At 54.3% G+C, this 25,159-nt stretch overlaps 2 protein-coding genes and 1 long non-coding RNA gene across 15 annotated transcripts; 2 read left to right on the forward strand and 1 right to left on the reverse strand.

Moving 5' to 3' along the window:
- The first annotated feature begins 631 nt into the window (after positions 1 to 631).
- On the forward strand, positions 632 to 19,179 carry SRRM2 (serine/arginine repetitive matrix 2). Of its 13 annotated transcripts, none has more exons than XM_059415584.1 (15): positions 633 to 868; positions 4,285 to 4,556; positions 5,439 to 5,546; positions 5,733 to 5,897; positions 6,079 to 6,156; positions 6,772 to 6,834; positions 6,941 to 6,973; positions 7,175 to 7,225; positions 7,399 to 7,491; positions 8,147 to 8,336; positions 9,379 to 16,076; positions 16,821 to 17,105; positions 18,181 to 18,294; positions 18,407 to 18,517; positions 18,612 to 19,179. In XM_059415584.1, the coding sequence occupies exons 2-15, from the start codon at positions 4,315 to 4,317 to the stop codon at positions 18,619 to 18,621; spliced, it is 8,241 nt and encodes a 2,746-aa protein (XP_059271567.1). In that variant the 5' UTR covers positions 633 to 868; positions 4,285 to 4,314; the 3' UTR covers positions 18,622 to 19,179. The 13 variants fall into 13 exon arrangements, with proteins under 13 accessions (XP_059271572.1, XP_059271571.1, XP_059271570.1 ...); XM_059415583.1 differs by having other exon boundaries at positions 633 to 860; XM_059415585.1 differs by having other exon boundaries at positions 633 to 860; positions 18,410 to 18,517.
- A 492-nt stretch (positions 19,180 to 19,671) lies between these two features.
- ELOB (elongin B) lies at positions 19,672 to 23,982 on the reverse strand. Its single transcript, XM_059415599.1, has 4 exons — positions 23,892 to 23,982; positions 23,604 to 23,738; positions 22,425 to 22,530; positions 19,672 to 19,841 (listed from the first exon to the last, which is right to left on the reverse strand). Exons 1-4 carry the CDS (start codon positions 23,892 to 23,894, stop codon positions 19,729 to 19,731), a joined length of 357 nt encoding a protein of 118 aa, XP_059271582.1. The 5' UTR covers positions 23,895 to 23,982; the 3' UTR covers positions 19,672 to 19,728.
- Positions 23,983 to 24,039: 57 nt separating this feature from the next.
- Positions 24,040 to 25,150, forward strand: LOC132026997 (uncharacterized). Its single transcript, XR_009407047.1, has 2 exons — positions 24,040 to 24,409; positions 25,059 to 25,150. It is a non-coding gene; the product is annotated as an uncharacterized LOC132026997 (long non-coding RNA).
- The last annotated feature ends 9 nt before the right edge of the window (positions 25,151 to 25,159 follow it).

The raw sequence follows: 25,159 nt of genomic DNA on the forward strand, positions 1-25,159 counted from the left end.
CCCAAGGGCAGCCAGCCCGGTCTGGCACCGTCTGCAGCGTGGAAGCTGCTAACACCTCGGCCAGCTGCTGTGGCCTTCGCCTCAGGCCCTGGCCCTGAACCTGGGCTCTGAAGTTAGGTGTTGGCCCGCTGCTTGGGGTCTGCGGGGGCTTCTCCCAGGTGCGGAAGGCCGGGTGCGACGCCGCCGCGGGGGTGCGGTGCTCACACCTAAACAACTCTGTCGCTGGCCTCGGACCATCAACTCCAAACATGGGGAAACAAAATGGCGGCCGTGTCCCGGGCCGACGCCACATACGGGTTCCGCGGCACGCAGGACCTACAACTCCCAGAGTGCTCTGGGTCGAAAGTGAGGGGGCTGGGAGCGCGCTACCGTCCCTCGATGTGGCGCGAGGCTCTGTGCCCCGCCCCCTCCCGGCGGAAACCCTCTGGAATACGTGGCCTGCTACGGGCCGCTCACCCGCCCTTCTTCGCACTGGCCGAAGGGACTCGTAGTTCATTGGCAGCGGCGTTGACCCTCCCTCGGGTGTTAAGAAACTACAGTTCCCGATGTGACTTCGGCGCTTGCGCACAACGCCGCAGGGCGTACTACGGTTCCCGGCGGGCCCTGCGACGCGCGCGGGTGCGTGCTGACGCGCTTAGCTGGTCGTGCTGACGTGCAGCGTGGCCCAGGCGGGGTGCGAGTGGCGCAGTCGGAGCCCGCTGCGGCCCCTGAGGAAGCGAGGAGGCGTCGGTGTCGGCTGAGGCGGGCGGACCAGCGAGGCGAGGCGGCAGCTCCAGGCCCTGAGGGACTCGGGAGCTTGAGCAGCGGCAGCACCTCTCCCCCTCGGAGGCGGCGGGCGGAGGCGGCGGCGGCGGCGGCGGGTGAGAGGGTGAGGGAGCGCGCGAGCCGGGTGGGGGAGGGGCGGCGGCCCCCGGCGCGAGGCCAAAGCGCGCGGAGAACGGTCCAGGCCGCCGCGCGCACGCGCGCTCGCCGCACGCGGACGCCCTCGCCTGCCTGCCTCCCCTCCCCCTCTCGTCTTCCCTCGGTTCCTGTAGCGCGCGGGCTTTTACTGTTCTCCCCCTCCCCCATGGCAACGGCTCGCGCCGCCGACTGCTCTCGGGTTCGCGCGCGCTCGCGACGAGGAGGGGGGAGCGCGCGCCTCGGCTTCTCGCCTCCCCCACGCGTGCGGCCGAGGAGGCCCTCCCGCGGCTGCCCCTTCCGACATTTTCTCGGCGGGGAGGCGGCGGCGGCGGCGGGACTCTGTTCCTGGATCTCTTCCCCCGAGTCTCGCCGGCCTCTTGCTTCCCCGTCCCTCCCGCGGGCTTGCGGTCCGGCGCGGAGCCTCCCAGACTCCTGGGCGCCACGCAGCCGAAAATAGGCCTTGGCGGCCCCGCCGCTGCTGGGAGGCCTCGACTCGGTGCCCCGCGTATGGGGGCCCTTCAGACTCGTTACCGTTTGTCACGAACTGGTAGGGCGAGGAGAGCTCCAAATCTTGGTTTGGTTTTGTTTTCTTTTTTTTTGAAAGACGTTCGGCTCAGGTACGTAAAGGCAGAATGTGTGCTTTTCTTAATTTTTAAAAAAAATTTTCCACTTTTTATCGTCGTCTTGAAAGTTGTGCTAAAGCCGGGGAGGCCGTTGGAGCCCTTCTTTGGGGGAAGAAAGCGCTGGGCGCCGATGTAGGCCTTGGCACCCAGCTCTCCGGAGCCTTCGTCCGCACTCGCGGCTATCTAAGATGTCGTCTGTGCCAGGAATCGGGAAGAGCGTCTCGTTGCCTTTTAAGTGTGTGGTTTTAGGTCTCGTCTTGAGCTACTATTTCAGATGTGGGGTTCCCCCAGCGTCTACCTAGCTACCGAAATGCCCTCTTAGGAGCTTCCGTATTAGGTCCATTTTTCCCTCACACCCACGTCCTTGTTTCTGGTGCGTTTCTTGAGTGTCTCAGTATTGAATTTCCAGGTTGCCGTCTATCTCTTTGTTAGTTTGGCGTCGTGATTTTAACTTCCCAACAAAAATCCTGTTGCCTTGCTTTGCAGCTTATTTTTATTCTTTTGACTTCGGCCTGGGTGACTTGGATGCTCACAGCGTGGCACCCAGTTAAGGATGCCTGTTTTATAAAGTTAATTGGTTTGGGTGATTTCTGTGTGTGTGTTGGGGGGTGTTCCCCTTTGGTCTTAACCTTTTCGTGTTTTGAGGACTGCATCGGAAGCTGTGCGTTGTTTTTTTGGGGGGGTTCCCTAAAAGTTCTCCAGTTCCTTGTGTGTTTTTTTGTTTTTTTTTAAGATTTTATTTATTCATTTGACAGAGAGAAATCACAAGTAGTCGGAGAGGCAGGCAGAGAGAGAGAGAGACGGAAGCAGGCTCCCTGCTGAGCAGAGAGCCCGATGCGGGACACTATCCCAGGACCCCGAGATCATGACCCGAGCCGAAGGCAGCGGCTTAACCCACTGAGCCACCCAGGCACCCCAGTTCCTTGTGTTTTTAATACTCTTTTAGCAGCTACCAGTTTTCCCTTCTAAGGGAGTGGGAGGATTTTTGTGTGAGGTATGGAAGTGTGGGTGAGTAGTTAGGCTGTCAGAGCATCCCTTAAGGGGGGCAGAAATTTTAGGTGGGCTTTAGAGAGACAAAGAAGGACCTAGGTTTAGGGTGGGGAGGATTGGTAGTTGAGAAAGCAGAAGGGAAGGTTGGAAGGTACAGAAACTGATTTTTTTGTGTGTTGTAAAGAGATTTTTCTTTTTTTGTGCATTTCCATTTTCTTTTCATAGATTAAGCCTTATTTGTGACTGCTTTACCTTAGTGTAGTTTTCTCTTTGTTTTTAGCCCTCTTGAGTGCTACTGGGGTTGGGCAAGGATCCAGCCTTTAGAGTTTGGGGATAGAGGTACAAGCAGTTCTGGAATTGGGCAATTTTCCTTCCATTCAGTGTATCCCCGTACTTAAATTTTTGTTGTTGTTTGTTTTAGTATGTTTTTCCAGGTATTTGTATGGTGTTTTTTTATTCTGGAATTTTCAAAACATACCGTTTATTTTTTATCCAATTTTATCTCTTTTAATCTCTCCACTTGTTCCTTGGGGTAGTTTCCCCTCATATTTATGCTTTGTGAAGCTGTCTACAACAGGATGAGATCGGGGAAGAAACAAAGTGTATACAGTAGGGAAAAGGAATAGAGTATGTGTGAATAAGAAATGTAACCAGAAGAATGGGGGCTTGAGGGCTCATTCTGAGCCATGCTGGAGGTTGGGACAGGTTGAAAGGAGAGAACGTGGTAGAAGGTGTGGAGATGAAATGAAGAGGGATAAGGCAAGGCTGGAAGAGAAACTCTAGGAAGTGAGTGAGATACAGGGGTTGATAGGGAAAGCTGACATTTGTTAGTGAAGGGGGAGTATAAAGAGTGGGGGGGGCTTCTGAGTAAGTTTAGGGCAAGGAATGTAGACAGTATGGGAACAGTTGGAGCAGAGAAGGCTGATTTGATGTATTCAGAGCATTGAGTTAAAAACAGGTGATGTTTAAGAGGAGCTAATGAGACTTGGGTGAGCTGCAAATCATGTAAGAAATCTTGTTGGGAAGGAAATCAAAGGAATAAGATACAGGTGGGTTAGTGGATAGGCGCTTGTAAATAGTTGGGATCCAAGAAATGACCCCTTCCTTCTGGGAGGTAAAGTACAAGAAGATTATGTATTCAAGGTTCATGTGTTTCTGATACGCATACTGGCCTTTTCTTTAGCGTGAGGCTGTACAGGACACTTGGTTTATATGAGGAGCCAGTCAGTCCACCTGGTCAGGTACATAGGGGTCGTTCAGTCTGTTTTGTTTTCATAATAGGGTAGTCTGAAATTCTCAGGTCTGCTCTTAGAAGAATCTTTGAACTTGGACCGTGGGCCTTAGTTGCCACAGATCTGTGGTGGTGGTTTGGAGGCCTCAGACACCAGATGTTAGGGATTAGATTAGTTGGTGGAGACATCTCTTGTACTTATTGGGGCTGGAGAATAAAGAGGTGATGTGGAGAAATTTGAGAGAAGCAGGTTTCTTGTTTCCTTAGTGTGGAAAAGAAGAACATTTAGGTGCAAATAGAAATGGAAATAGCTCTTGCCCTTTGGGGGAAAAGGCTGTAAGAGCTGGGCTGTGATTTTAATGGAGAGTATGGGAAGGGTGAGGAAGGGTTTTTGTTAGACCAGGAAGATTATGCAGTTAAAGGAGGTTTAGCGTGGAGATTCATGCTGAAATAGGGATGAAGGAGTACAAGGATTTGGGTGGTGGTAAGTGGTTAGTTTGGGGTCAGGGGCCTGACCCGTGTTATCCCGCTCCCCCTCAGGAGCGGTGGTGCCCCCCCGGGCACGGGGCCATGTACAACGGGATCGGGCTGCCGACGCCCCGGGGCAGCGGCACCAACGGCTACGTCCAGCGCAACCTGTCCCTGGTGCGGGGCCGCCGGGGTGAGCGGCCTGACTACAAGGGAGAGGAGGAACTGCGGCGCCTGGAGGCTGCCCTGGTGAAGCGGCCTAATCCTGACATCCTGGACCACGAGCGCAAGCGGCGCGTGGAGCTGCGATGCCTCGAGCTGGAGGAGATGATGGAAGAGCAGGGGTGAGGGGAGGGCTGGGGGAGAGCCAAGCACTGAGTGAGTGCAGAGCTGGGGGAAATTAGATGGGATGTAGGGAGTTTAGGGTTGGTTGAAAAGAGGCCTGTAGAGGAGTTCAACGGAGGGGAGGAGATAAAGGAGCTAGTGAATGGAAAGGAGTTAAGGGACAGCTCAGGGTGGGAGATGAGGAAACTGTGACAAGAGGAAGCCTCAGGGAGTATGAGTTATTTAGGTGGAGGCACATGGGAAAAGAGGGAAGTTGGAGAGAGACAAAAAATGTGCTTTAAGGGGAGAGGTGGGGAAGCAGGTACCAGGGAGGATAAGAGTTGAGGTATAAGCTCTGACAGGTGTTGTCATTGGTAGAGAAGAGGAAGGTAAATGGATTTAAGGATTGAGGCCTTGGAACGTACTGAAGGCAGGGAAACAGGAACTGGAATAATACCTGGATAAGAGGAGATCATGGGTTGAGTAGGGAAGTGAAATTTTGGAAAGGGTGTGTAGTCAGGCAGAAAACCTTTTAGAGCAGTGGTTTTCAAACTTGAGCAGTGGCACCCTTTTTACACAATGTACTTTTGGAATCTCAGGAAATACCTGTTGTTGAAGTTGGGGAGGAGAACCTAGAACTTGCTTAACTTTTCTCTTTTGGCCCCTGGAGTGTGGCATGTTTAAAATCCACTGTTCTAGAGGCTACAGTCAGTGGACAGAAGAAAGATAACAGGAAAAGATCAGAAAGATTTTAAGAGAAAGGCCCTTTGGGTGACAGTGAGTGAAAAGTTTTATGTGTGCATGGAAAGGGAAGGGATCCTCCTGGGAATGAGGAAGCTGTAAACCTGGGACTGGGGAAAGTGCTTAGTCCAGCTTTAACCCTGAAGGGATTTGTTCTTTAGGTACGAGGAACAGCAAATTCAGGAAAAAGTGGCTACTTTTCGACTCATGTTGCTGGAGAAGGATGTGAACCCTGGGGGCAAGGAAGAGACCCCAGGACAGCGGCCAGCGTGAGTCTTTTCACTGTCTCTTACTTCCTCTGGACGCCAAGTAGTTCTTTATATTATCCTCCTTATCTTGTCCTTTTCCCCTGCCCTCATCTTCTTTTTCCAGTCCCATTGGACTGCCTACAGTTGTGTGAATATCACTCTGCTCTTTGCTAACTCCTTCTGACCTTTGCCTTATTTTTCCCATAGGGTAACTGAGACTCACCAGTTGGCCGAACTGAATGAAAAGAAAAATGAGCGACTCCGTGCTGCCTTTGGCATCAGTGATTCCTATGTGGATGGCAGCTCTTTTGATCCTCAGCGTCGTGCTCGAGAAGCTAAACAACCAGCTCCAGAGCCCCCTAAACCTTACAGGTACTTAAGGCCAAGACACCCATGCCAACTCCTTTTCTTGATTCTGAGTACTCTGGTTTTTGTTTTTGTGGGGTTTTTTGGACTGCTTATTATCAAACTGTTGAGATTCTGTTGTTTTGAAGTTGAAATATTTAAAATTTGTCGTAGCACTTAACCCTGCTTCATTTCATCTTTCCCCAAGCCTTGTCCGGGAGTCCAGCAGTTCCCGCTCACCAACCCCAAAGCAAAAGAAGAAAAAGAAGAAGAAAGATAGAGGACGGTAAGTTAGTTGGGAAGTTACTCTAATAGCCAGAGAACCAATCCTGTCGTTTTCTTTCTCTTTCTGGAAATGGAGAAGCAGGTGAGAGTTGTCACAGAAATCCGGGAAGATGGGCGGGTGCCTGGGTGGCTCAGAGGGTTGGGCCTCTGCCTTCGGCTCAGGTCATGATCCTGGGGTCCTGGGATCAAGCCCCGCATCAGGCTCTCTGCTCAGTGGGTAGCCTGTTTCCCCCTCTCTCTCTCTCTGCCTGCCTCTCTGCCTACTTGTGATATCTCTCTCTCTCTCTGTCAAATAATATCTTTAAAAAGAATCAGGGAAGATGGAGTTTCCATTCTGATTTCAGTTGGGGAATGAATATGTATGTTTCTTCAGTGGGGAAAGGTTGATTCTGCATTTTTGTCAACTAAGAGTTAACCAGCAATATTTTAAATTGTATTTTCTTTTTTATTTTGAGATTTGTTGCTTTATGCTAGAGATACACTTCTTGGAGAGTAAATAAGTCTGAGAAACTGGTGTGCCTTTTATTTTAAAAAGCCTCCTTTTGGGGGTAATTGTAAGTGGGAGGGTGAGGGAAGGAGCTGAGCAGAATGACTTTGTTTTTAAACCCATCTTTAGCAGGTCAGAGAGCAGCTCTCCTCGACGGGAGAGGAAGAAGAGCTCTAAGAAGAAGAAGCACAGGTATGAGGTGGGAGTATGTGGAGTGATTGTGGAGAAGCTTGATGAGTCCAGACAGAGGTATTGGTTCATTTTTTTTTTCTTTTCTTTTCTCTTCCCCTTCTGACAGGTCAGAGTCTGAATCCAAAAAACGGAAGCATAGGTAAGAGTTTTTTGGGGCATAAGGGGCATAGTGGCGTATGGAATGGTGAGCCCCATTGGCATTGCCTGTTCTCCAAGAGGTTTCTTGGAATTTAGCTCAATTTTTTGATCTTGCACTGATAAAATTTCGCTGATTCTTCCCATTTTTATTTTGGTTTTATTGTAAAATGATTATTTTTAATAATCTCACTTATATTGTCAGGTCTCCCACTCCAAAGAGCAAACGTAAATCTAAGGACAAGAAGAGGAAGCGGTGAGTGAATTTGTGTGGATTAGAGGGTAGTTAATTGGCCTAGCAAGTATGTAAAGGCTACCTGGTGGGGGATAGAGAAGAATTAATTATGCCATTGACTGATGGTGGAGGGTTGAGAGATGGATGAGGAGAATCCAGTACAAGTGTGACAGTGAGTTGTGACCTTCCTTCAGGTCTCGAAGTACAACACCAGCCCCCAAGAGCCGCCGGGCCCACCGTTCAACATCTGCTGACTCTGCTTCCTCTTCTGATACTTCCCGCAGTAGGTAAGGGGTGGTCCAGGAGGAAGGGAGGGAGAGGGACTTGTGGGTTAATCAATTTAATATTTATTGAGCGCCCACGGTGTGCTAGGCGCTGCACAGACCATTCGGAAGACACGGTCCCTGCCCTCTAGGAGCTGACAGGCTAAAGCAACAGGATGGACAGACATATACATTTCCCCTTCTCTTTTTTTTTTTTGTTTTTGTTTTTGTTTATTTTGTTATTTTTTGTTTTGTTCTGATGTATATGGACTGCCAGAATAGGGGGGGTGGTGGTTTGTTCGTGGTGTCTGGGGGAGGAAGGAATCCTTACCCTGGCTTCCTTAATCGGGGAAGGCTTCCTGAAGGAGGTGGGCTCAGAGGTGAGTTGTGAATGAAGTGGGTAGGGAATGGGCAGGGTGGAGGGTTTGGGGAGGTTGGGGGAGGTGAATAAAGGGGTAGAGGGAGAATGTTTTTTGGGGAACCGTTTTAGGAAGAAAAAGACAAAAGTGAATTGGACTTGAATTTCCATATGAGTGATTTGAGTGATGTGTGTAAGAGAAGGCTTTTTGGAAGAGGGTTTGTACAGTCAGGAAAGGTGGATGGGAGCTGGGGAGGGGGTATTTTGTTCTCCCCTGAGCTGATTTCCTTCCTCTTCCCTGCCCTCAATTACCTTCCTCAGGTCTCGAAGTGCAGCAGCAAAAACCCATACAACTGCCTTGACTGGGCGAAGTCCTTCCCCCGTTTCAGGGCGGCGAGGGGAGGGAGATGCACCTTCTAAGGAACCAGGTACCACCAACACAGGGCAGCCTGGCAGCCCGGAGCCCTCTACAAAGCAGCCTAGCAGTCCGCATGAAGACAAAGACAAGGAGGTATGTTAGTGAGTTGGTGGATGTTTATTGGGTTGTAGGTTTAGGATGGGTGTGTGAAGTGAAGTTTTTGAAAATGAATTTAGTTCTCTTTTGTGCATTTCTCATCAAGTTCTTTTTTGCATCTGCACATTCTTTAAAGTTAACGTTTTTCAAACCTAAGTGGTTATTAATAGGTTTTACATCAGCATTTTTTTTTTTTTTTTTTTACAATTTATGTACAGTTTGGGCAATTTTATTTTTTTTTTTAATTTAGCCTTATTCCTTGAGATCTATCTAGTTTTTTATTTTGCTAAATGCTGCTTGTAGTTAACTAAGAGTTTTCAACCTCCTGGCTTGCTGCCTGCAGTTTGAAAACACTACTACATTTGTCTTTTCAGTACCTACCATTCTGTGGTTATTCTCATTGAGCCTTAGTCACGATGTTTTCTTGCTATTACATAAATTGCTCTTTGCTAAATTCTTTTTTGTTCATTTTCCATGTCATCCACAGTTAGGTTTCTAAACAAGGTGGATCACCAGAAAAATTTGTTTTATGTTTAAAAGTGTTTATAACTTAGTCTTCTGTCTGTTTTCTGTAGTTCATTGTCTTACTTACATATATCTTGTTCTTACATAAATTTTGTTCTCAAGTCTTTGCCTTTGTTCTTTATTTTAGCATTCTTTTTCAAGGGTGAAATCAGATGCCTCCTGCTTTGGGAAACCGTTTTGTTTCTCCATTTTAAAAAAGTGCCTTTGTGTGTGTGTGTTTCCATAGCATTTTGTTATGGTTGTTACACAGTGTCATGCATTAGTTGTTTTTATTGTGGTTTTTTTGTAGGTAATAAGACTTAAAGTGACAGCTTGTCCATACTTTTGTGTTATCTTCACTGTCTTTTTATATGATCTTCTATTAATGAATGATGGCCTGTGGTGAGGAAAGGGACCACCTGGTGTAATAAGGATGTGTAGAGAAAAATTTCACTGGGAAGGACATTGTGCTTTTACAGGTGATACGAAGTTTTGGTGCTTACATTCCTATCCGTACTTTTTTTTCCACTCTTAGAAATCTGCAGTTCGACTTAGCCCCTCTCCGGAAAGGAGCAGCACAGGCCCAGAACCACCTGCTCCCACTCTGCTCCTTGCTGAGCAACATGGCGGCTCCCCACAACCCCTTGAAACAACCACCTTAAGTCAGGAGCCAGTGAACCCCCCATCTGAGGCTTCCCCACCCAGGGGCCGTTCACTACCTAAGTCTCCTGAGAAACCAGCCCAGTCTTCTTCAGAGAGCTGTCCACCATCCCCTCAACCTACCAAAGTTTCTCGACATGCGAGCTCTTCCCCTGAAAGTCCTAAACCTGCACCAGCTCCTGGGTCCCGCCGAGAGATTTCTTCTTCTCCCGCATCCAAGAGTCGCTCACATGGCCGGGCAAAGCGGGATAAATCACATTCTCATACTCCTTCTCGAAGGGTGGCAAGGTCCCGTAGCCCTACCACTACTAAGAGGGGACGCTCTCGGTCTCGAACCCCTACCAAGAGAGGTCATTCTCGGTCCCGATCCCCTCAGTGGCGTAGGTCCCGGTCTGCACAGAGGTGGGGACGATCCAGAAGCCCCCAGCGACGTGGGCGCTCTAGGTCTCCTCAGCGACTAGGCTGGTCTAGAAGCAGAAATACCCAGAGAAGAGGCAGGTCTAGATCAGCAAGGCGAGGCAGGTCACACTCTAGATCCCCAGCCACTAGGGGCAGATCTCGTTCTAGAACGCCAGCCCGTCGGGCCAGGTCTCGTTCTAGAACACCTGCCAGGCGGAGATCGCGATCCAGAACACCTGTCAGGCGTAGGTCTCGCTCTAGAACACCAGCCCGGCGGGGTAGGTCTCGCTCTAGAACACCTGCTAGGCGCAGATCTAGGACCCGATCACCAGTACGACGGAGGTCTCGTAGCAGATCACCAGCCAGGAGAAGTGCCAGGTCACGTTCTAGAACCCCAGCAAGACGTGGGCGGTCACGCTCTAGAACCCCAGCCAGAAGAGGGAGATCGCGGTCTAGAACACCTGCAAGACGAGGTCGGTCTCGGTCTAGGACACCGGCAAGACGAGGACGGTCTCGGTCTAGGACACCTGCAAGACGAAGATCTCGTAGTAGAAGTGTGGTTAGACGGGGAAGATCTCACTCTAGAACGCCACAAAGAAGAGGCAGATCTGGTTCATCTTCAGAGCGGAAGAACAAATCCAGAACGTCACAGAGAAGGAGCAGGTCTAACTCAAGCCCTGAAATGAAAAAATCTCGCATTTCTTCAAGGCGGAGTAGGTCTCTCTCTTCACCACGGTCCAAAGCAAAATCTCGCTTGTCTTTGAGGCGAAGCCTTTCAGGGTCCTCTCCATGTCCTAAACAGAAGTCTCAGACACCACCAAGGCGCAGTCGCTCTGGATCATCCCAACCAAAAGCTAAATCTAGAACGCCACCAAGGCGAAGTCGTTCTGGTTCTTCTCCTCCTTCTAATCAGAAATCTAAAACACCATCAAGACAAAGTTGTTCCAGTTCATCTCCTCAACCTAAAGTAAAGTCTGGAACACCACCAAGGCAAGGGTCTGTAACAAGTCCCCAGGCAAATGAACAATCTGTAACACCACAAATACAGAGCCGTTCAGAATCATCACCTGACCCTGAGGTGAAATCTGCAACCCCTTCGAGACTTAGCTGTTCTGGGTCCTCTCCTCCTAGAGTGAAATCTAGCACATCTCCAAGACGGAGCCGATCTGGGTCATCATCTCCACAACCCAAAGTGAAGGCAGTCATGTCACCCGTACTAAGCCATTCTGGCTCCTCTTCTCCAAGTCCTAGCAGGGTGACATCTAAAACACCTCCAAGGCAAAGCAGATCAGAGTCTCCTTGCTCCAAGGTGGAAGCTAGATTGTTGGAAAGACACAGCCGTTCTAGGTCCTCCTCACCAGATACCAAAGTGAAACCTGGAACGCCACCAAGACAAAGTCACTCAGGGTCTACTTCGCCATACCCTAAGTCCAAGCCCCAAACTCCATCGGGGCACAATATTTGTGGATCAAAGTCCCCATGTTCCCAAGAGAAATTGAAAGACTTAACAGCACAAAGTTCTGGATCCTTCTCTCTGTGTCCAGGAGTAAAGGCTAACACACCACCAGGAGAGCTGTATTTTGCTGCTGCCTCTTTGCAACAGAAAGGACAATCTCAAACTTCACCAGACCCTAGGTCTGATACTTCAAGTCCCGAAATGAAACAGAGTCACTCTGAGTTTCCATCTGTGCAGAGCAAATCTCAGACACCTCTTAAAGGTGGCCGGTCCAGGTCCTCATCTCCAGTCACTGAGCCGGCCCCCAGATCTCCGGCAAAACAAGAAGGAAGTGAATTGTCAAGTCCTAGGCTAAAATCTGGAATGTCTCCTGAGCAGAGCAAGTCAGAGTCTGACTCTTCCCCATATCCTGCAGTGGACTCTAAATCTCTTGTGGGGCAGAGTAGATTGGAGCCTTCTGAATCGAAAGAGAAAACAGTCTTACTCCTTCAGGAGGAGATGACTGCGTCCTCTCCTAGACCAAGAGACAAATCGAGTCCTCTTCCAGTGCAGGACAAGCCTGATTCCTCACCAGTACTCAGAGAGATGCCTAAAACCCCATCAAGGGAAAGAGGTGGTGGTGTTGGATCATCTCCAGATCCAAAAGACCAAAGTGTGTTAGCTAAGCCAGGCCAAGATGAAGAGTTAATGGAGGTGGTAGAGAAATCGGAAGAATCCTCAAAGCAGGTCCTCTCCCATCTGTCTCCAGAACTTAAAGAAGTGGCTGGCAGTAACTTTGAATCGTCTCCTGAAATAGAAGAAAGACCCACTATGTCGCTGACTCTTGACCAAAGCCAGTCGCAGACTTCCTTGGAAGTAGAAGGCCCTGTAGTGCCCTCAACTTGGAGTGGGCCACATTTTTCTCCAGAACATAAAGAACTGTCTAACTCTCCCCCAAGGGAGAATAGTTCTGGATCACCTTTAGAATTTAGAAACTCGGGTGCTGTTGCAGAAATGAATACTGGGTTTTCTCCTGAAGTCAAAGAAGATTTGAATGGATCTTTTCCTAATCAACTGGAGACTGATCCATTTGTAGACCTTAAAGAACAATCTACAAGGTCTTCTAGACGCAGCAGTTCTGAGTTATCCCCTGATGCAGTGGAAAAAGCGGGAATGTCTTCGAATCAGAGTGTTTCCTCACCAGTACTTGATGCAGTACCCAGAACACCGTCTCGGGAAAGAAGTAGCTCTGCCTCTCCTGAGCTGAAAGATGGCTTACCCAGAACCCCTTCACGGAGAAGCAGGTCTGGGTCTTCTCCAGGACTTAGAGATGGGTCTGGGACTCCCTCAAGACATAGCTTGTCTGGGTCCTCTCCTGGAATGAAAGATATACCTAGAACACCATCCAGGGGGAGAAGCGAATGTGATTCTTCTCCAGAACCAAAAGCTTTGCCTCAGACTCCTAGACCAAGGAGTCGTTCACCATCGTCCCCAGAGCTCAACAACAAGTGTCTCACCCCCCAGAGAGAGAGAAGTGGATCAGAATCCTCAGTTGAACAGAAGACTGTAGCTAGGACTCCGCTTGGTCAGAGAAGTCGATCTGGATCTTCTCAAGAACTTGATGGGAAACCAGGTGCATCCCCTCAAGAAAGAAGTGAGTCAGACTCCTCTCCAGATTCTAAAGCTAAGATACGAGTGCCTCTCAGAGAGAGGAGTCGCTCTGGATCATCTCCAGAAGTTGAGAGCAAATCGCGACCTTCTCCTCGGCGTAGTAGATCTGGCTCATCTCCTGAAGTTAAAGATAAGCCAAGAGCAGCACCCAGGGCACAGAGTGGTTCTGATTCCTCTCCTGAACCCAAGGCTCCTGCTCTTCGGGCTCTTCCCAGACGAAGCAGATCGGGTTCATCAAGCAAAGGCAGAGGCCCTTCTCCTGAAGGAAGCAGCAGTTCAGAGTCATCTCCAGAACACCCACCCAAATCCAGAACTGCTAGAAGAAGCTCTAGGTCCTCCCCAGAGCCCAAGACCAAGTCCCGTACTCCACCTCGCCGTCGCAGCTCTCGATCATCTCCTGAGCTGACCAGGAAGGCCAGACTTTCTCGTAGAAGCCGCTCTGCGTCGTCCTCACCAGAGACCCGTTCTAGAACTCCCCCAAGACGCCGAAGAAGTCCTTCAGTGTCTTCCCCAGAGCCAGCTGAAAAGTCGAGATCCTCACGCCGCCGGCGCTCAGCTTCATCCCCACGTGCTAAGACAACCTCACGGAGAGGCCGTTCTCCTTCGCCAAAGCCTCGTGGGCTCCAGAGATCCCGTTCCCGCTCAAGGAGGGAGAAAACCAGAACGACTCGACGTCGAGATAGATCTGGATCTTCTCAGTCAACCTCTCGGAGAAGACAGCGGAGCCGGTCAAGGTCTCGGGTCACTCGTCGGAGGAGGGGAGGCTCTGGTTACCACTCAAGGTCTCCTGCCCGGCAGGAGAGTTCCCGAACTTCTTCCCGACGCCGAAGAGGCCGTTCTCGGACACCCCCAACCAGTCGGAAGCGGTCCCGCTCACGCACTTCACCAGCCCCATGGAAACGTTCAAGATCTCGGGCCTCTCCTGCCACTCACCGGCGATCCCGCTCCAGAACACCTCTGGTCAGCCGCCGTCGGTCCAGGTCTCGAACCTCACCAGTCAGTCGGAGACGATCAAGGTCCAGGACATCAGTGACTCGACGAAGATCTCGATCCAGAGCATCCCCAGTGAGTCGAAGACGATCCAGGTCTAGAACGCCACCCGTAACCCGCCGTCGTTCGAGGTCCAGAACACCGACACGCCGGCGCTCCCGTTCTAGAACTCCACCAGTGACCCGAAGAAGGTCTAGATCTAGGACTCCACCAGTAACCAGGAGGCGATCACGAAGCAGAACATCTATTACTCGCAGAAGGTCGAGATCTAGAACATCCCCAGTTACTCGTAGGAGATCTAGATCTCGCACGTCTCCAGTAAATCGCAGGAGGTCCCGCTCTCGAACCTCTCCAGTGACACGCCGCCGATCTCGATCCCGAACGCCTCCAGCTATTCGGCGCCGCTCTAGGTCTCGGACCCCACTGTTGCCACGCAAACGTTCTCGAAGTCGCTCTCCACTTGCCATTCGCCGCCGTTCTAGGTCCCGTACTCCACGAACAACTCGGGGCAAACGGTCCTTAACAAGATCTCCTCCTGCCATCCGAAGGCGTTCTGCATCTGGAAGTAGTTCTGACCGTTCACGTTCTGCTAGTCCTCCAGCAACAAGGAATCATTCTGGTTCTCGGACACCTCCAGTAGCACTCAATAGCTCCAGAATGAGCTGCTTTAGTCGTCCTAGCATGTCACCAACACCTCTGGACCGCTGTCGATCACCTGGAATGCTTGAACCACTTGGCAGCTCTAGAACACCCATGTCTGTCCTGCAGCAGCCTGGTGGCTCTATGATGGATGGTCCAGGTCCCCGAATTCCTGATCACCCAAGAACATCTGTGCCAGAGAATCATGCACAGTCAAGAATTGCACTTGCCCTGACAGCCATCAGTCTTGGCACTGCTCGGCCGCCTCCATCCATGTCTGCTGCTGGCCTTGCTGCAAGAATGTCCCAGGTTCCAGCTCCAGTGCCTCTTATGAGTCTCAGAACGGCCCCAGCTGCTAGCCTTGCCAGTAGGATTCCTGCAGCCTCTGCAGCAGCCATGAACCTGGCCAGCGCCAGGACACCTGCCATACCAGCGGCAGTGAATCTGGCTGACTCAAGAACACCAGCTGCAGCAGCAGCCATGAACTTGGCCAGTCCCAGAACAGCAGTGGCACCTTCTGCTGTGAACCTTGCTGACCCTCGCACCCCTACAGCCCCAGCTGTGAACCTAGCAGGAGCCAGAACCCCAGCTGCCTTGGCGGCTTTGAGTCTCACCAGTTCTGGCACACCCCCAACTGCTGCAAACTATCCCTCCAGCTCCAGAACACCCCAGGCTGCAGCCCCTGCAAACCTGGTGGGTCCTAGATCTGCACATGCCACAACTCCTGTGAATATTGCCAGCTCAAGAACCCCTCCTGCCTTGGCACCTGCAAGCCTCACCAGTGCTAGAATGGCTCCAGCCTTGTCTGGTGCAAACCTTACCAGCCCCAGGGTGCCCCTGTCTGCCTACGAGCGTGTTAGTGGCAGAACCTCACCACCACTTCTCGACAGAGCCAGATCCAGAACCCCGCCAGGAGGCCCAGGCTCCAGAACCCCACCATCTGCCCTGAGCCAGTCTAGAATGACCTCTGAGCGGGCTCCCTCTCCTGCCTCTAGGATGGTCCAGGCTCCCTCACAGTGTGTTCTCCCTCCAGCTCAGGATAGAGCTAGGTCCCCTGTGCCATCTGCTTTTTCTGACCAGTCCCGAGCTTTGCTTGCCCAGACCACCCCTGTAGCAGGGTCTCAGTCCCTTTCCTCTGGGACAGTGGCCAAGACCACGTCCTCTGGTGACCACAACGGCATGCTCTCTGGCCCTGTCCCTGGGATGTCCCATCCTGAGGGTGGGGAACCACCTGCCTCCACTGGGGCCCAGCAGCCTTCTGCACTGGCCGCCCTGCAGCCGGCAAAGGAGCGGCGGAGTTCCTCCTCCTCCTCCTCCTCCAGCTCCTCTTCATCATCGTCATCATCGTCGTCCTCTTCCTCCTCCTCCTCTTCTGGTTCCAGTTCCAGCGACTCAGAGGGCTCTAGCCTTCCTGCTCAACCTGAGGTAGCACTGAAGAGGTGAGGGGCTGGGCTCTCAGAACTGTTTCTATGGGGCAGGTTTTGGGGGTGCTTGGTTGGGGGGAGGGAGAAGCCCCATCCAGAGATTTTCTGCTCTTCGAAGGAGGTGTGGGGACCTTGACCCTTAAGCCGGGGGTAGAAGAGAATGCGGGGGTGGGGGCAGTGGGAGGGGGAGGAGGAGCGGGTCAGATAAAAGTCTCCAAAGGTTCATTCTCTAGAGGATAATGATGAGTTTTCCGTCTCTACAGAGGACAGAACTAGAGGAAATGGACTTAATTTTACAGCAGGAGGGATGGCAGTTAGACCTCAAGAGGAACTCCCTGGGCTGGAAGGATCTTCAGAGGTCATCCCGTCCCTCTCCCTGCCTCCAGGCAGGACGGCCCCTCCCCCAGCCAACCCGCGCACACGCAGGGGCCTCCCCAGACTGTGGCTCTCCGTGGAAGGAGACCACCCTGCTCGACTTCCACACCTGAGCCCAGGGGCCTTATTCCTCCATCAGGGACATTCTTGAGGTTTAGCCTTGATCCCTTGTGCTGCGGGCCCCAGCCTGTTGCTTGTGTTAGCAGAGGTTGGGTCAGCTCGGGGCCACTGCTCTCCAGAGAACACACTCACTGGCTCTCAGCTTGGACAGCGCGCAGGGCCTCTCTGCGGCACCCCTCCCCCACTGCCGTTCCTCCAGGCCAAGGAAGGTAGGGTTGGGGCTGGGGCGGCTTGTCTCCTTGTGACACTCTGCTTCTCCCGCAGGGTGCCCAGCCCCGCCCCAGCTCCAAAGGAGGCTGCTCGAGAGGGACGTCCTCAGGAGCCGACCCCAGCCAAGCGGAAGAGGCGCTCTAGTAGCTCCAGTTCCAGCTCCTCCTCCTCTTCCTCCTCTTCCTCTTCCTCTTCCTCTTCCTCCTCCTCCTCTTCCTCCTCCTCCTCTTCTTCCTCTTCTTCCTCCTCTTCTACTTCCTCCCCCTCCCCTGCTAAGCCTGGCCCTCAGGTCTTGCCCAAACCTGCAAGCCCCAAGAAGCCGCCCCCTGGCGAGCAGAGGTGAGTGCTGCCCGGCTTGAGATGGAAGGGGTGGGGTGAGACCCTGGGTGTGCAGTCCCCGCCGGGAGTCTCAGGCGGACTGTGGTGTCTGGTTCTGTGGGAGGAGTTGGGCTCTCCTCTCCCCGCAACCTTCGTGGTGCCCTGCTGTGGCGAAAGGCTGCACCATCCGAGTGGGTGCTCTGGTCCGAATCGTGGAGTCCTAGGTTCCGTCCTCTCCCCACCCCTGACATGCTGCCTGCTCCCTGCTCTGAGGTCCCAGGGATACTAGCTTTTAAATCTCCCCGTTGCTACTGCCAGGGCTCCAGTCTGGCCACCGTCGTCATCTCCCGACTCTGTCCACAGCCTCTTCCCTGTCTCCCTGCCTCCACGCCATTCTCTTCCACACGTAGCCAGAGGGATCTTTCTAAAACGCACATCTGGTTACTTCCCTCCACTCCACAAATCCTTCCGGGACGCCCTGTGGCCTGCAGGATAAAGCCCCACCTCTGCGGGAATGGCGTGTGAGGCTCTTCACCAACTGGCCTTGCCTGCCCTGTGTTCTCCTCTCCTGCCCGCCCCCACACATGCCCTGTGCTCCAGCCACACCCAGCGCCTTGCAGTCTAAGGAGAACCCCATGCCTTTGGACATGCTGTTCCTTCTGCCTGGAATTCCCTTGTCCGCCTGGTGAACTCCTCGTTCTGCAAGACTCCGCTCAAACAGCACCTTCGAGAAGACTACCCTGCCCCACATCCCCTCCCCCTGGGTCCCTAGCCCCATGTACATCGGTCCTTGTGGGGCTGCTTCCCATACACGGGGCCAAGTGGGCCTCCCTTGGCCTTCCTCCACCACCAGACCGAGCCCCTCCAAGGGCAGGGACTCTTTATCTGTGCCTCCCCCGCTGCACCCCGTGCCCTGCCCACTGGGGCACTCGGTGGATGGTGTGCGGGCGGATGGGTGAGTGAGCAGACAAAGGTGGGTCTGAGGCTGGCCCTGTGTGGTATGAGGTTTGGTGGTCAGGACCTGGGGGGTGGTCCTGAGTGCCAGCTGGTGGCTTTGGAAGACTGTGGTGCTATGGGGACTTACTCTGCTCCCCAGGTCCCGTAGCCCCCGGAAGCCAATAGACTCCCTCCGAGACTCTCGGTCCCTCAGCTACTCACCTGCGGAGCGCCGCCGCCCCTCACCCCAACCCTCGCCACGGGACCAGCAGAGGTAGGGCCTCCCGTCAGACCAGCGCGGCCCTGTGAAGAGTTTCAAGGCCCAAAGGTGCCAGAGGTTGGTGTTGCCTCACGCGCGGTCTGATGTCATTCCTGTGTTGTTGCAGCAGCAGCGAGCGGGGTTCCCGCAGAGGCCAGCGTGGGGACAGCCGCTCCCCGGGCCACAAGCGCAGGAGGGAGACGCCCAGCCCCCGTCCCGTGCGGCACCGCTCCTCCAGGTGTGTCCTCCTGGCGTCCAGGGCCAGGTCCCCTTCTGTGTGCCCCCGTGTTGCTGGCTGATCTCGGCACTGACTGTCCTCTTTTCTGTTGCAGGTCTCCTTGAATCTTTTTGGGGGGGATTCCACCACACCCTAAGTTCTGGAGCTGCAGGGAGTGTCCCCTTTCCCCAGCAGAGCCATGGGGAGGGGTCCTTGTCTGCCCCCCTTTGAACCCTGGCAGCATCTTGGGGGAGGGCTCTCTCTTTTCCCTCCCCCCCTTTTTTCTTTGTTCCTGTGAAATGTTAATCTCTGTGAGTTTTTCCTGGTTCACGTTTTGGGGGGTTTGGGGGGTGGGTGGGAATGAGAATGGGAGTTGTGGGAGGGGAGGATACAGTTGGGGACATCCTGGTCTTGAGTTAGAAAGGGCCTGGGAGGCAGTGATGCCCCCTTTTAACCCTAAGTTCCTGGGGAGCAGTGCTTTGGAATTTGGGAACTTGCGTGAGGTATTCCTGGAAGGAAGGGGCAGGAGTGGAAATGAGTTGGCCTCTGCTGCCCCCCCCCCCCAGTGATGTTGTGGCCCCTCCCCCAACTTTTCTTCACGTTTCTTAAAGGCATTTTGGTTTTTTAAAATCTGTACAGCAAGAGCAACTTTTTCTGTCAAATAAAAATGAGAAATGCAGGAATTGGGTCTATAGATGGTTTATTAGGGGTGAGAGCTGTTCTACTGACCGCCCCCCCACCCCCGTGCATTCTTATGGCCTCTGAGGACCTGTGTTGGGCAGCTCTAGGCTTCAGGTCCTTTGTGGAGCCCAGTCTAAAGCCAGTGCACTGGCTCCAGCTTCCTTATGCTCCTGGCTTGTCCTTACCTCTCAGAAGCTGCCATGAGCCTGCCTACTGGTGGGAACTCATTAAAGGAACAAAGCCTCAAAGCTTGGGTCTCCAGGCTGAGCAGAAGGCTGGCCTGCGGGCTCTGGGTTCCTCCCAGGCCCCTGTGGTGGCCTCAGAGGGGCAGGTTGGGGTGGGGGTGGATGGCTGGGACCACAGAGCTTGAGGTCTCTGATGGTGGCCTTAGCAGCAAGGGGCTGAGGTTGGGTCTCGCAGGGGTGCGGACCCATCCCAGGGAGGGCGAGGTCTGCAGTGGGAGAAGGTGCGCAGAAAAAGGCAGCAACCAGGCAGACACCCAAATCTCTTTTATTGAGGGGGGTGGGCACTGGGGTGGGCCCAGGGCCCTCTCACTGCACCGCTTGTTCATTGGCGCTGCTTCCTGAGTCCTGTGGCTTCATCACATCGGGCAGCTCAGGTGGGCTGGAGAAGGGCTCAATGCGCAGAGCCTCAAAAGCTTCATCTGGTGGACAGGGAGGTTGAGAGAGCTGGAGGGAACGGTTAGCGCCAGCTTCCGGGGTCCTCTGACTTCCCCATCTCTTCAGAGTGAGTCTCCTCCATGACCCTACTAGAATTGCATCCCCCCTACATGCCCAGCCGGACTGCCCACCCGCCTTCCCCATGCTAGAGTCCTCTGCCTCACCCTTTATACCCACTAGGGATGCTGTGGGGACCCCTGCCCATCTGTCCCCCCCACCCCAGAAGCTCCACCATCTCCTTGTCCCTTTCACACCTCTCTACCAAGTACAGATTTTTAGATTCAAACCAGACTGTTCTTCCTTGTGTAAAGCCTTGCAGTGGCTTCCCATGACACTCTGAATAAAATATCTCAAGTCCATTGCCCTCTGTCCACCTGTCTCCTGTGTTCCCACATCAAGCTCTCTCCTGCCTCAGGGACTTTGTATTTGCTGGGCCCAAGCCTGTCACTCTGGCTGGTTGGGGGAAATCAAGGGGACAACCCAAACGTCACTCGTCAGAGAAGCCCTCCCCAGCCTCTCTACATAGATCGTCACTGCATCCCAACTGTGTGTCACTTCAGGAGCACTTACCTACCGCTTTGCCAAAATGGCCTTGACTGACCAAACTGCTTCCCCCACTGGCACAGTAGCTCCAGAAAGCCCCCCTCTGGTTTCTGTTGCCTTAGCAGAGCAAGGTAAGCCCCACTTGCAACCTTTCTTGCACTTTGTTCCAACAGGGAGACATCTCTCCCCCTGGCTCAAGGTTCTCAACCAGTTAGACCACCGAGGACAGCTGCCGACGTCTGGCAGTTCTGTTTGTGACAACTTGGCCGAGTGGGCAGAAGGCCATCTCTCCTAGTGGCCAGAGATGCTTAACCACCCTGCCGTGGACACCCAATGGCCTGACCCCCAGAGGTCAGCAGTGCCAAACTGGACCCTGGCTCAGCTTAACTAGTTCATCTTCCAAGCCACACATATGCAGTGACCATTCTTGCCTTCGTTCACAATTCCGTTTTTGATTAGCTAAATTTGGAAACCGCCCTTTAACACTTGATTTGAGCAGCCAGTTTGCGCTGGAAAGTTCTGTCTTGCCCTTCCAAAAACTCTTAAGGAAAACAGTTACCCACGCAAAGGGCATTTTTGCAACAAAAGTAGCCCAAAGGAGGAACAAAGAACATCTAGTCTGGTCCACACTGTCCTCTATAAAGACAACAATCACCTGTCCCAGTGGTGACAACCGCCTAGGGGCTAGTCACCCCCATATTCAATGCCGTAACTGGGGTCATGGGAAAAACAAATGCCCTCCCTCTGTTCTGAGCTCTTGGCGGACAAAACAGGCCCACGACATCCTCCCCAAGAGTCCCCACAAGCCTGCAGGAGACACCTGCCCTTGAGAGGCCGGGGAACCCCTGGGGGAATGCACCTGAGCCCGGGCTTAGGAAGCAGAATGGGAGATGCGCCGTTCCCTCACGTAACCCCCTCCCAAGCACACCTCTGTACAAAGTCTGCACCAGCTGTGCGCCTGCCTTCACGTCACTAGGAGGGTCAGAGGGGACCCGCAGGAGAGGCCCCTTAGATACTCATCTGCCAAGCACCCTCAGGCCGAGGCCCGGGGTGTGTGGGGGCTCACACCACCTGTGAGGCTGGCCTGGCCTGAGTGCCACATGCCGCTATGGAGTCGGAACTCCAGCCAGGAGGACGGGAGGCATGAAGTAGGCGCCCAAAGCCAGAGCTGCTGAAGCCTGGCACAGTGACCCTCATGAAATCTGACAGTGGCTAAGGTGGTACGCGCCTTCCTCAGGCCTCACTATAGTTTTCTCCTAAGAAGCCAGAAAAACTTACCACCTGAGTCTATACAGCCATCCACACAAGGCTGAGTCCACGGCTGTGAACCCCTGTTCAAGTTTCTAGAGACAATAAAATTCAAACCTCTTTTTTTCTTGGGAGAAGAGGGTGTACTGGAGGGCAGTGAGCCACCTCCACCCTTGTGTTTCTAAACACTAGGCAGGGGGCATGTGGTTCATGAGAGCACAGTTCCTGGGGCAGGCAGAGACCTGGATTCCAGATCTAGCAGCAGTGACCCCACCTCCTCAGACTCAGTTACTCATCCTTAAAATGGGCACAACACAAGCGTGCGTGTGGAGATGCTGGAGGGCTGTGATGGCTGCAAACACTGCATGGCACAGTGCTCAGCTCAGGGCAGGTCCCCGCAGTCTGCATTTGGACCGCAGCACCCCAGGGGACTGCCTGTTTCCAGTCTCCAAAGTGGGGACTGAGTATTAAATGGAAAAATGGAAACAGAACGCAGACTACAGGACCCAGTACTTGCTAAGACCTCTGCGCACACAAGCTGGTAGCGTGACTCGGACTGTTTGAATCCTTCATGAAATAAGCTTCAATTTCTACAAACATCTCCTCTGCCTTTTTTTTTTTTTTTTTTTAAATAATCTTGCCGAGAAACAAATACATGCTCTGACTGCGCTTTGTGGCCTAGGAAGACACTGCCCTTGACGCTGGGAGGAGCACCAGCGGCTCCCCGGTGACCCCTTCCTTTGGCTGTCCTCACTTGGTCTGGCAGCCCCACTCACCCGCTCGGAAGGCCAGCCCTACAGTGGCTGGGGCCTGCGGCCGGGCCGTCTGACTGGTAAAGCCGCACTCTCCCAGTGTCTTGCCGTCATCCAGAAGCTGGTCATCCTGAGGAGAGAGGCAGGGTTTTGGGAGAGGCCCCAGAAGGGGTGGGTCCCAAAGACTTCCCTGGTCAGCAAATACCCTGAAAGTTAGAAGAGGGAAGATAGATGGCCCCAAATGGGGCCCAGGAGCACCCCCAGAACATAGCAAACACAATTCACAGGGCCACACACAACACTTTCCAATCAGAACCTTCCAGGCTACCACTGGGGAATCTCTTTTTCCCTTCCAAGTCTCCAGGTGATCCTAATTTCAAGAGTCCCTGATCTACGGGCAGACCTCATTTGAATCCAGCTCTGCGACCTTGGACAAAGCAGTCGAGCTTTTTGATGTGCAGTTTATTGGTAAGCTGGGAATTCTCGGGCACCCTCGAGGTTCCAGCAAGTGAGGCACCCCCAGAAAACATGAAAGGCAGTACGTGGAAGGAGCACAGGCGGCAGGGAAGCGTCCCAGGACGCCCGGCAGGAGGGGCTTTCAGAGACGAACCCAGGCTCGGTCTGGAATCAAAGGCCAGTTTCCCACTTCCCACTCTCCAGCGAGAGTCAGACCAGGGCCCCCAGGTGAGAGGCGCCATGCTGCTGGACGCCCAAATCGGGCCAAGAGGACGGACTGCCCCATGGAAACCCGAAGCCCCAAGCCATCTTCGCTACTTAACTGCAGTGGGTTTGAGGGGGAAAGGACAGGCTTTCAGAGCACCGGCAGGAGCATGGGGACAATGCGCTCGTTGGCGGAGGCCTGCTGGGCCTCTACTCACTCCGACCCCCTTGGCTTGCCGACAGTAAGGAGTGGGGCTGAAGGGGTGCGCTTCCGACGGGCCCATGGGGCCCTAAAGGCAACGGGGTTCAAACCCCGGCTCTGCCGCTGACCTTGTGCTGAGCGGCCGCCTCGCCCAGCCTCAGTTTCCCCAGCCCTCCGCTGCGGGGATGAGACGCGCTGCCGAGCCCCCGCGCGACCCCCGGGGCCGCCCCTCCACCGAGCGCCGGCACCGCCTCGCCTCCACGCGGGGGAGTTCCGGCCACTGTTTACACCAACGACGCGGCCGCCGCGCAGCGCCCGTCCCCGCCCGCCCGGGGCCGCACCTTGTACAGCCGCTGCTCGTCGGGTGGCCGCTTGAGGATGCCCTCGACGATGCGCTTCAGCTCGAACACGGTACTCGACTCCTTGGCGTCCGTGAAGATGGTGGTCTTGTGGCGCCGGATCATGAGGAACACGTCCTGGGGGCGGCGGGCCGGCGTGAGCGCCGAGCCCGGCCCCCCCGCTCCCCCGCCGCTGGCCGTCCCCACCCCCACCCACACCCCGCGCGGCCCGCCGCCCCCCGTCGACCCCCGCCGGCCCGGCCCGCCGCCCCTCCCCCCGCACCCGCTCACCATCGCGGCTGCTGCCTGTACCCCCTCGACGCGCCGGCGCGGCCACGCTCCGCCCCGTTCCCGGCAGGCCGCGCGGCTCGCCCCAGCGTGCCTCGCGCCCCGCCCCAGCGTGCCTCGCGCCCTGCGGCGGCGGCGGCGGCGGCGGCAGGGCTGCCGCCACCGCCACCGCCGTCGCCGCCGCCATCGCCGCCGCCATTTTAAGTGATGCGAGCCTGCCGCTCGATCCGACTGTATGTCTGGCTGCCATCTTGGCGCCGTGGCCTGGTGGGCGTGCGGCCGAGGCCCCGCGCGGCAGGTGGCGGCGCCATCTTGGGAGTGGCAAAGCTGAGCCCCACCCCCACCCCTCCGGTAGCATTGAGGGGGTGGTCTGGACGCAGCATCGACCGGATGGCGGGGAACGTTGGGACTAACGTGGCGAGTGTATAGTAGCCCCACATCCCAGGGAGGGCCAGTGAATGCTGTGTATCTTGGTCATCGGGGCGCAGGACTTTTGCGTCTCAACGAAACCATCTGTGCTGGTGTGTGTGGGGAGGGAGGTCTCATAATTGAGGGGCTCCCTGGCCGCCATTGGGGGGGGTGATAATTCTGGCTCTTCCGGCTGTCCCCATTTCCACGGCCAGCCTTGCCTGGGCTTTGTGGCCGGGAAGGACCCTAGGAAGTTGTCCGTGGGTGTTGGGGGAGGAGGTGGGCCGGGGGAACTCCCAGGGAAAATGTCCTAAGGCTCCAGGGGACTGCGTGGCTCAGTAGGTTTAGGTCTGTCTTCTGCTCGGGTCATGATCCCAGGGTCCTAGGATCCAGACCCCCCACTGGGCTCTTTGCTCAGCGGGGAGTCTACTGCCTCCGCAGTCTCCCCCTGCTTGTGCTCTCTCGCATGCTCCCTCGCTCTTTGACAAATAAAATCCTTTTAAAAAATGCCCTAAGCCTTTGCCAAAGTTGGTGCTCGCTGCCCAGGGGAGGAGGGAGGAGGAGCCCCCCAGCCCAGGGGCCTTGGCTGGCTCCGTGCACTGGGGTTCTAGAAGGACCCCTAGACTTGGTTTCCCGGGCTGGATGTCCTTGCAGGGGGCTTCCCTCTCAACAGAGCAGGCCTTGTCCTTCGGTCACTGTCCTGCCTTGCCCCAGATAGCACTTACACTAGAGCAAGGGCAAGATGTGTTGTCTCTCCCGTAGCCAGTACTGGGAGGGACAGCGCCTCGGCTGGATCCTTCACGGCTCGTGTCCCCCATGCCGGGGCACCCAGGGAGCCGGTGGGTGGCCCTGCATGCCAAACA

The sequence above is a fragment of the Mustela nigripes genome, chromosome 11 (assembly GCF_022355385.1).
Source record: "Mustela nigripes isolate SB6536 chromosome 11, MUSNIG.SB6536, whole genome shotgun sequence".
In the NCBI taxonomy this organism is placed as follows: Eukaryota; Metazoa; Chordata; class Mammalia; order Carnivora; family Mustelidae; genus Mustela; species Mustela nigripes.

Bases quoted from the DNA above. Each gene is read 5' to 3' on its own strand.
- ELOB (XM_059415599.1), bottom strand. The intron at 22,531-23,603 runs GTGCGGCCCCGG...CTCTCTCCTCAG, and splicing joins ACGAGCAGCGGCTGTACAAG to GATGACCAGCTTCTGGATGA. The intron at 19,842-22,424 runs GTGAGTGGGGCT...CCTGTCCACCAG, and splicing joins AGGGCTGGCCTTCCGAGCGG to ATGAAGCTTTTGAGGCTCTG.
- SRRM2 (XM_059415584.1), top strand. From the start codon at position 4,315: ATGTACAACGGGATCGGGCTGCCGACGCCCCGGGGCAGCGGCACCAAC. The intron at 6,974-7,174 runs GTAAGAGTTTTT...TTATATTGTCAG, and splicing joins TCCAAAAAACGGAAGCATAG to GTCTCCCACTCCAAAGAGCA. The intron at 17,106-18,180 runs GTGAGTGCTGCC...TCTGCTCCCCAG, and splicing joins CCGCCCCCTGGCGAGCAGAG to GTCCCGTAGCCCCCGGAAGC.